This window comes from Malus domestica, chromosome 16 (assembly GCF_042453785.1).
Source record: "Malus domestica chromosome 16, GDT2T_hap1".
Classification (NCBI taxonomy): Eukaryota; Viridiplantae; Streptophyta; class Magnoliopsida; order Rosales; family Rosaceae; genus Malus; species Malus domestica.
Genome location: NC_091676.1, coordinates 10,158,802 through 10,168,514, shown reverse-complemented (window position 1 = coordinate 10,168,514; position 9,713 = coordinate 10,158,802). Strand labels below are relative to the sequence as shown.

Genomic DNA, 9,713 nt, shown 5'->3' with positions numbered 1-9,713 from the left:
TTTTCTCCAAGGGGGACGGGCCATGCCCTACATATACTACCCCATTTTCTCTAAAAACGTAAGTCTACACTCTTGCAAAATTCTAAAAACTTTCTAATCATTTTTCTCTCTAAATTCTAACTTTAGCATGAGAGGTTCTTCGGTCAAAGCCCCCTCATTCATCGTGAGCGCGTGAAGCTTTTGGCTTTAACCAAATATGTTAATTGTTTTGTAAGTGCAATTTTGTCCAAGATTAAGGAGGAAGAAATTTGCATCCACACAACCTCTCTAATAGAGGTAGGGCCCATCAACACATGACCACATCATGCTATAACTATGAATTCATATGGTAAGAGTAGCATTTTTGTTAGAAATGAAAAGCATGTAATTAGAAAAACAAAACCAAAACTTTGGCGGGGGGCAGGATGATTGAGTACAATTTTTTATTTATTTATTTTCCGAAGTCTCATGATGATTGAGAACAATTGACCACCGGACACCGAAATAGGACGGCTGCGTCGCCATTTACAAACAGCAGAGCAGACAAAGGATCTGCTATGATATATTCGATCACAACCCAAATGCCAAACCAACCGAAAGTTACCATTACATTTCCACACTCCCAGAAGAACTGAAAAGGAAAAGGAAAACTCATCCTATCAAAGCTAAAAAAGTAGAGAACTCGAATCGTATTTCTTCCAACTCAGTTCAAAGTAACAACTTTTTTTCAACTTTTGTTCTGGAAATTTTGAATTTTGACTGATCGCGGCTTCTAAAAGCAATATTTTGGCAGGGAATTACGCAACAAATTCTCACAAAGTGGTAAGAAGCTTGTTTCTTCATTGCTCATTATGTTACTATATATTCTCTCCTTGAGCAGCATTGCTTTCCTTCTCTTTGTCTTTTGATTTGATTCTTCGCTTTCATGTTAATTAGTGCTTACTTGTGTGCTGTGGAGGATGGAATTTAGTCTGCTGAGGTTGTAAATATTTGTTCTCTGCAGGTTTTTATTTCTTCTTTTGATGTAAAATACTCACAAGAATTAGCTTCCTTGCATTGCATGATTTCTATGTGAAGCTTTTGAAATTTTTTTTTGAAGAATAATTTTTCTTGGCAAACATTTTGCTGAATGATTTTTTAATTTTTGGCTGAATAATCAAATCCTATATTATATTACAACAAATTTGCCATCCATTCTTTGGTGAACTATATTTTTAAAAATTTTTTTTAAAGACAAAGTTTGGTTGGTAATTCAAACCATAAATTGTTCCTGTTGCGGCTCTGATCTCATCATCCAACTTGTCTGAGTTGCTTGTGTTGTAAAACAGCAAGTTAACACTACTCCTGTGAGAGACATGGCTGAGGTAAATCCTGTGGAGGGCGATGTGGTCAAGGAGCAGGGCACGACAGCAACAAACGGGCACGCAGCAGTGGAGGATTCTGAAAACAGCCAGCAAGATACGATCAAGAACAAGCAGGATGGCACCAAAACAGTACCATATTACAAGCTTTTCTCCTTCGCTGATTCCTTGGATTGCATGCTAATGTCTGTTGGTGTAATCAGCGCCATTGGAAACGGGCTCTGTATGCCTCTAATGACTGTAATCATGGGAGATATCATTAATTCTTTTGGAGGAGCTGAGAATACCAAAGATGTTGTGGATGCAGTTTCGAAGGTAAATGTTCTGTGGCTAGAGCCTGGTGAAAAGTTTTCTTTACGAACACATCTTCACTAGGAATTACTCCTGGGGCCTGGAAACTATTTCAATTAAACGACACAAATGTCATGGCGTTGTGTGTTGAACTCGTACATGTTAAGACTAAACTTATGAAATTGGACAACAGTCCAACATTCCGTGTCTTATAAGTCCCACATAAAAGGGTGCACTTTAAAGGACTTGCTTGGAATCATGAACTCGATTCAAATCTTCTCTAGTTCAGCCGCCAAATGGTTGTTACATTAGGATTTGTGTCTGAACTTCTATTTTTGAACTTTTAACTTGGTTTCTGGTGTCTGCGGTTTAGTTGCTAAAATAGGATCATATCCTCAGGTAGCTCTAGAGTATGTTTACTTGGCTGTGGGAGCTGGTGCTGCTGCATTTCTGCGTAAGTATTACCGAGCTCCCTTACAGTATTGAAGAAATAGCTTGGCTTATTGGAACTCAGATAATAAATTATCTTTTGCTATATGTCAGAGATGTCTTGCTGGATGATCACCGGAGAGAGACAGGCTGCACGAATAAGAGGTTTATACTTGAAAACAATATTAAGGCAAGATGTTGGTTTTTTCGATAAAGAAGCGAACACTGGGGAAATTATTGGCAGGATGTCCGGTGATACTGTGTTCATTCAAGAGGCCATGGGCGAGAAGGTATTTACACGCTACACAAAAGCCTTAAATGATTTCCATTTTCTCTAACAGCCTCTAATTTTTTCATGTTCTTATTGCAGGTAGGAAGGTTCATCCAATTAATTGCCACATTCATTGGAGGCTTCATAATAGCATTTCTTAAGGGATGGCTTCTCACCCTTGTCATGCTATCGTCTCTTCCCCTTCTTGTCCTCTCAGGTGCTGTCATGGGCATCAATTTATCGAAGATGGCATCCCGTGGGCAAACTGCTTATTCACTGGCATCAACTGTGGTAGAGCAGACAGTTGGTTCAATCAGAACTGTATGCCTACTTGTCTACAAATTATAATTTTATTTTCTATATTATCTTGGTATGGAACAAAAACGATGAGCATTCCCTTGCAGGTTGTATCATTTACAGGAGAGAAACAGGCGATAGCTAATTACAACAATTCCTTAATAAAAGCTTACAAGTCGGGTGTGCACGAGGGTTTGGCTTCTGGTTTTGGGATTGGTGTTGTTCTGTTTATTATAATGTCTAGTTATGGTTTCGCTGTATGGTTTGGCGGAAAGATGATAATTGAAAAAGGATATACTGGAGGAGAAGTAATTAATGTAATTTTCGCTGCGTTGACTGCCTCCATGTAAGTTGCATTTCGATAAATTTTGATGAAAATTTTTGGTGAACGTTGCGTGATTGCACTAGTAAACATGTTTTCACTTTTGCATACACTTCAAGTTGTGATATCTTAAAGTTATTGACTACTCCCACTCTTCACTTCAAAGTTTAATATTTTATGCTTCAGAATATCATGACATGAACATGTCTCTGTGATACTTTTCCAGGTCTCTTGGGCAGGCTTCTCCATGCCTGAGTGCATTTGCTGCTGGAAAAGCTGCAGCTTATAAAATGTTTGAGACGATTAACAGAAAGCCGGAGATAGATTCTTATGACACTAATGGGCAGCAGTTACAAGACATCCATGGAGACATAGAACTGAGGGATGTTTATTTCAGTTATCCTGCAAGACCAGATGAACAAATATTCCATGGATTTTCTCTCTCAATACCTAGTGGTGCAACTGCTGCTTTGGTTGGGCAGAGCGGAAGTGGTAAATCAACTGTGATCAGTTTGATTGAGAGGTTTTATGATCCCTTAGCTGGGGAAGTTCTTATTGATGGTATTAATCTGAAAGAGTTCCAGCTCAAATGGATCCGACAGAAAATAGGTCTTGTCAGCCAGGAACCCGTGTTGTTTACTTCTAGCATCAAAGATAACATTGCTTATGGGAAGGACGGTGCAACTAACGATGAAATAAGGGCTGCTATAGAGCTTGCTAATGCTGCTAAATTCATAGACAAACTGCCACAGGTTAAATTCGTTTATACATACTCTTTAAGTTTGGGTGTTTCTTTGTTGATCTTACCATTTCGATACATACGAAGATGGAAACATAGCCTAATTCAGCTCGTGTAATTAATTTTTTAGGGACTAGACACAATGGTTGGGGAACATGGGACTCAGCTGTCTGGGGGCCAAAAGCAGAGAGTTGCTATAGCTAGAGCAATCCTGAAAGACCCGAGAATTCTACTTTTAGACGAAGCAACAAGTGCCCTTGATGCTGAATCTGAGAGAGTTGTGCAGGAGGCATTGGACAGAATTATGATTAATCGCACCACTGTCATTGTAGCCCATCGTTTGAGTACAGTAAGGAATGCTGACACCATTGCTGTTATACATAGAGGGGCAATCGTCGAAAAAGGTAACACATTTGTTTTCTATTTTACCATTCGAGTTCCCAGTCTTACTTTCATCAAGTTTAAAGTATCGTTACCATAATCTTAATTAATGAGTACTTCTCATACTGAACTTTTTCAATTGAGCAGGTCGACATTCGGAGCTAATTAAGGACCCTGAAGGAGCATATAGCCAGCTTATAAGGTTGCAAGAAATGAGCAGTGTATCAGAGCAGACGACCGTGAATGATCATGATAGGCCAGAAATTAGTAGTGTGGATTCTCGGAGACATTCAAGTAAAAGATTTTCACTCTTACGATCCATAAGCCGGGGATCATCTGGAAGAGGAAACAGTAGTCGTCATTCCTTCTCAATCTCATTTGGTATGCCCAGTGCAATAGGTGTCCTTGACGCAGCACCTGCAGAATCTGATATTCTTGCTTCAAAATCATCAAGAGTACCTCCAGAAGTCTCGCTTCGCCGCCTAGCTTACCTGAACAAGCCAGAGATCCCAGTGTTGTTCCTAGGTACAATAGCTGCAGCAGCCAATGGGGTAGTCTTACCTATTTTTGGGTTATTGTTATCCAGTGTAATAAAGACCTTCTTTGAGCCACATCACGAACTCCGGAAGCATTCAAAGTTTTGGGCATTAATCTTTATTGTTCTTGGAGTGGGATCTTTAATAGCACTTCCAGCTAGACAATACTTTTTTTCTGTGGCTGGATTTAAATTAATAAAACGAGTCCGATCTATGTGCTTTGAGAAGGTAGTTTACATGGAAGTAAGCTGGTTTGACGATCCTGAGCACTCAAGTGGTGCAATTGGCGCAAGGCTTTCTGCAGATGCAGCTTCTCTGAGGGGGCTGCTTGGAGATGCTCTTGGTTTGCTTGTTCAGAATTTAGCAACTGCAATTGCTGGTTTGTTGATTGCTTTTGTGGCAAATTGGCGACTTGCTCTTATAATTCTTGTTTTGCTGCCTCTGTTAGGAGTAAATGGTTATTTTCACGTCAAGTTCATGAAAGGATTCAGTGCAGATGCAAAGGTATTTCTCTGAAATCCAAAATTTGAAGAAAAATTATAGTATGCAACTTGTTGCCGGTGCAGTTCAAAACATGATCCAATCTCACATACATAATATGTATAAGACTAATTTTTATTGATACTGAATTCTAAATGGTTGCAGAAAATGTACGAGGAGGCAAGTCAAGTAGCAAATGATGCTGTAGGGAGTATTAGAACAATTGCTTCCTTTTGTGCTGAAGAGAAGGTGATTGAATTGTACCAGAAAAAATGTGAAGGACCTATTAAGACAGGGATTAGGCAAGGGTTAATCAGTGGAATAGGATTTGGTCTATCCTTCTTTTTTCTGTTTTCTGTGTACGCCACTAGTTTTTACGCGGGAGCCCGACTTGTTTCAGCTGGAAAGACAACATTCGCTGATGTTTTCCGGGTAAGTTATTTTGCCTTCCTCTACAAGTCTTCAAGTAGTGAATGGCACAGAAAATTTGTTCACATGCCTGAAATTTTGCCCTTCTGGTTTGTAGGTTTTCTTTGCTCTTACTATGACAGCTGTTGGAGTGTCTCAGTCGGGTTCCCTAACTACTGATGTAAGTAAAGCAAAGAGCTCTGCTGCTTCTATATTTGCAATTATCGATCGAAAATCAAAAATAGACTCCAGTGATGATTCTGGAACAACGATAGAAAATATGAAAGGCGAAATTGAATTCCACCATGTCAGCTTCAAGTATCCAACTCGACCTGACGTGCCAATCTTCCAGGACCTTTGCTTGACCATTCGTCGTGGCAAGGTAACTCAGTAGCATGCATTGTTCTTCTTTTTACTCGTTTTCAATTCATTCACGAGATTCTGACCTTGTAGTCTAATAGTCTAATATGCGTTTCTGGAACTTGGAAATGTATTTTGTGTTTATCAGACAGTTGCTCTGGTTGGAGAAAGCGGAAGTGGGAAATCGACAGTCGTCTCATTGTTGCAGAGATTTTATGACCCTGATTCAGGTCACATTACACTTGATGGAATCGAAATCCAAAAGCTACAGTTGAAGTGGTTGAGGCAGCAAATGGGGCTGGTGAGCCAGGAGCCTGTGTTGTTTAATGAAACTATCCGAGCCAACATTGCATATGGAAAGGAAGGGGATGCAACAGAAGCTGAAATTATAGCTGCAGCAGAATTGGCAAACGCTCACAAGTTCATCAGTAGTTTACAACAGGTAGGCACTAACTTAAAAACTTCGTCGATTTCTTTTTTATCAGTATGATTTAGGAACATGCGTAGCTGAAAATAAAGATTGCGCCACCTCAATCCATAACAAAACATGAAGGTCGAGCCAACTCAAAGAAATGAAGATTCGATCTTTATGTTTGTAATGCACGTTTGTATCACTTATCACTATGAAAATCTTTGGCGTTGCTTACAAGAGGACTATTTTTACAAAATTATATTCAGAATGTTGAAGATTTATACATGTTAACTTCGGAAAACAATGCAGGGTTACGATACAATCGTAGGAGAGCGGGGGGTTCAGCTGTCCGGCGGACAGAAACAAAGGGTGGCAATTGCAAGAGCTATAATGAAGGCACCAAAGATTTTACTACTAGATGAAGCCACGAGTGCGCTCGACGCTGAATCCGAACGAGTTGTCCAAGACGCACTGGATCGCGTCATGGTGGATCGAACCACGGTGGTGGTTGCTCATCGGTTATCAACGATTAAGAGTGCAGATTTAATAGCAGTGGTGAAAAATGGAGTGATCGCAGAGAAAGGAACGCATGAAACTTTGATCAATGTCGAGGATGGCATTTATGCTTCTTTGGTTGCTTTGCATGCAAGTGCCTCATCTTAGAGATCTACTTTTCAGTAATTCTTCCGAGTACTTCAGTCGAATAGGAAATCCAAGGAATAAGTATGTAATATATATAAGGGTAATGTTAAGGAAATCATCTATTTAAACAAAATTTTGTAAATTATATAACGTAGTTGTGTGTTGGATTATGACTTAAGTATTAATTAACGTACATATATTTCTATTGGTGACACGTCAAATGGTTTTTAATTTAATCTAAACAATTGGTATACCTAGTTTTTTTTAAGAGGTATATTACCAAGGCGTATATGTTATGTTTTACTTTATATCTTGTAAAAGGTCTAAGTATGTATTACAACAATTATAAACACAACCCATTATAAAGTCGATTAGAGAGAAGGATTCGAACACCTGATCTTGACTGTGGTGATTCTAGTGTCAAGCGATTTTTACTATTTGAATCACAATTCTCTTCTAAAATTTTTCACCAATTTAAAGCAAGCAAAATCCGCAACGGCTCGGTTGTGGTGGTGGCACAAAGAAAGTCGTATCTATGCCCTAGTTTTTATTTCGCTCCGATTCATGTCTTATTCCTTTGTTAAATTTCTGAATCCACTGCAGCTCAGTGTATGGTGGGGTATAAAATATCGATGATATCGGAAATATCGGTAGTCCAAAAATACGGAAATTTCGATGGAAATATTGGGATATTATCGATATCAATAAAAATTGAATAAAAATCACCGAAATTGTAAGAAAAACTTGGAAATTTTTATTGAAACTTTGCAGGATGTTTATTTAGTCAATTATCTATTAGTTTATCACAAAAAATTGGAAGGAAATGCATTGCATGATAGATATAACTGATTTAAGTTGATTATATAGCGAGCTGTGAGTGTAAAAAATATGTAGTAATTAATGAAAGAAGTTTAAACATACCATAATCATTTATATATAATGAATTAGTACAATATTTTACACTTTATATATTGCATGGTAACATACATGAGTGACTTAGCAAGGTCTAAAATATCGATGATATCGGAAATATCGGTAATCCAAAAAAATATCGGTAGTCTAAAAACACAAAAATTTCGATGAAAATATCAGAATATTATGGATATTTTAGACTATGATGATGGCACAAAAAAATAGTCATATTGATGCCATCGTTTTTATTTTGATAAGATTTTTGTCTTATTCTTTTGCTAACTTTCTGAATTCGCTACAACTCAATAGTGGTAGTGGCAAAATAAAAGAGGAAACTAATAAAAAGGGCTTGAAAACTTTGAGTTTTAATGATAAGGACAAAATAAAGGGTAAAGTGAATAGTACCAGGATTGACTTTTTAGTGTAAAAATATAGTTTTTCGTTAAAGTGAACAGTACCGGGTGCTTTTCGTTAAAGTTCCCAAATAAAAGTCGTATCGACGCCATCGTTTTTATTTCGCTACAACTTTTGTCTTGTTCCTAGGTTATCATTTCCATGTACTCACTTTGATAAAATACAACTTTTTATGTATAAATTATGAATATAAGTCTAAATCCCAGCTTTTTCTTGTACTGTATAATGTATATGCTTACATAACACATAAAGAAAAAGTATTAATTGAACGTTAGACAACAAAAAGAAAGAACAAATAATTAGAGAGTGACGTGGAATATATTAATGAATATGTCACCTGTGTGTGTTTTCAATACTGTTCCTACATCAACCAAATGATTTCTCTCTCTAATCAAATCTCAAAATTTTGACCTTTTTTTTTCAAGGAGGGAGTGGGTGGTCGGTCTAGAAGACTAGAACGGTTTCTTTGGAGGAGTTTTGGTTTTTCATTTACTGTAATTTTAAGGCTATGATTTGGTTGCTTTCAAGCTTTTGTTGGAGGTGCTGTGTTCGGAGTTTATTCTTCCCCCTCCCGTCCTCCTTTGTTTTTCTGGATTATTGCGGTTGTTTTCGCATTTGGTCCTGAGATTTCTGAGGTCCAGGGTAACGCTAAAAAATATGCCCTAACTTTATATAAGCTTTCACACGTATAATTTCAATTATACTTAGAAAAAGATTTCAAACTCAATAATTTAGAAACACATAAAAACTAATTTATTTTGTATTGAGAGAAGGAAACAAAAAAACTCAGATGTACAAGTAGATAGATGATGGGTTTTGTTTCCCCTTTATGTGAACTTTTAAATTATTTTACATAAATCGTGAGGTATTTTGCTTACTTACTAACCTTGTCAGTAAAGGACTAAAAGATTTAATCACATTTTCGAGTATTTAATTGATATGTTTAAGCAATGCATGAGCACCTAATTAAACCTAGTAGGCTAGTATTGGTAAAGACATACATATATTAATTTATTGAAAACTAATACTAAGGAGACCAAATTTTAAATCAAATTTTGTAAACCATATGATATGATTGTTGATGATTTGATTACTATTTAATTGTTGATTAACGCGCTATTTTCTATTCGTGACACGTCATATGGTTTGTAAATTTGGTATATCTTGCATTACTCTTTGTTAAATGTTAGATTTGAATTGGAATGAACCTCTAAAAATTGCAATCAACATAGCCACAAATAGGGTTTCGAACCTGCAACATCTTTTTTAATTATAAGGAAGAGAAACCACCCCTTCTTGTTAAAGTTGATTATTTAACCAAATTTTATAAATATATACTCTCCTGAAAACATATATAAATATACCACCTAATATTTTTGGTGCCCTGATTTTTTGAGGCGCCGAACGATCGCCCTGCTCGCATTTGGCCAAGGCCAGCTCTGGTTGTTCTTCAGCTCTGCTTCCATGTGCGATATTAGA

General features: G+C 37.2%; 1 protein-coding gene across 2 annotated transcripts; it reads left to right on the top strand.

Moving 5' to 3' along the window:
* Positions 1 to 403: 403 nt before the first annotated feature.
* On the top strand, positions 404 to 7,122 carry LOC103452717 (ABC transporter B family member 11-like). Of its 2 annotated transcripts, XM_017336668.3 has the most exons (14): positions 404 to 692; positions 773 to 801; positions 1,308 to 1,655; positions 2,031 to 2,085; positions 2,175 to 2,350; positions 2,431 to 2,652; positions 2,736 to 2,974; positions 3,177 to 3,702; positions 3,820 to 4,093; positions 4,218 to 5,110; positions 5,252 to 5,518; positions 5,613 to 5,876; positions 6,003 to 6,296; positions 6,576 to 7,122. In XM_017336668.3, exons 3-14 carry the CDS (start codon positions 1,335 to 1,337, stop codon positions 6,927 to 6,929), a joined length of 3,885 nt encoding a protein of 1,294 aa, XP_017192157.1. In that variant the 5' UTR covers positions 404 to 692; positions 773 to 801; positions 1,308 to 1,334; the 3' UTR covers positions 6,930 to 7,122. The 2 variants fall into 2 exon arrangements, with proteins under 2 accessions (XP_017192157.1, XP_070671837.1); XM_070815736.1 differs by lacking the exons at positions 404 to 692; positions 773 to 801 and adding an exon at positions 818 to 958.
* The last annotated feature ends 2,591 nt before the right edge of the window (positions 7,123 to 9,713 follow it).

What these genes read in the sequence shown, in the direction of transcription:
- LOC103452717 (XM_017336668.3), top strand. Translation starts at nt 1,335, where the DNA reads ATGGCTGAGGTAAATCCTGTGGAGGGCGATGTGGTCAAGGAGCAGGGC. An exon ending in AAGAGGCCATGGGCGAGAAG is followed by an intron (nt 2,351 to 2,430) that starts GTATTTACACGC and finishes TTCTTATTGCAG; the next exon opens with GTAGGAAGGTTCATCCAATT. An exon ending in AGGGGCAATCGTCGAAAAAG is followed by an intron (nt 4,094 to 4,217) that starts GTAACACATTTG and finishes TCAATTGAGCAG; the next exon opens with GTCGACATTCGGAGCTAATT.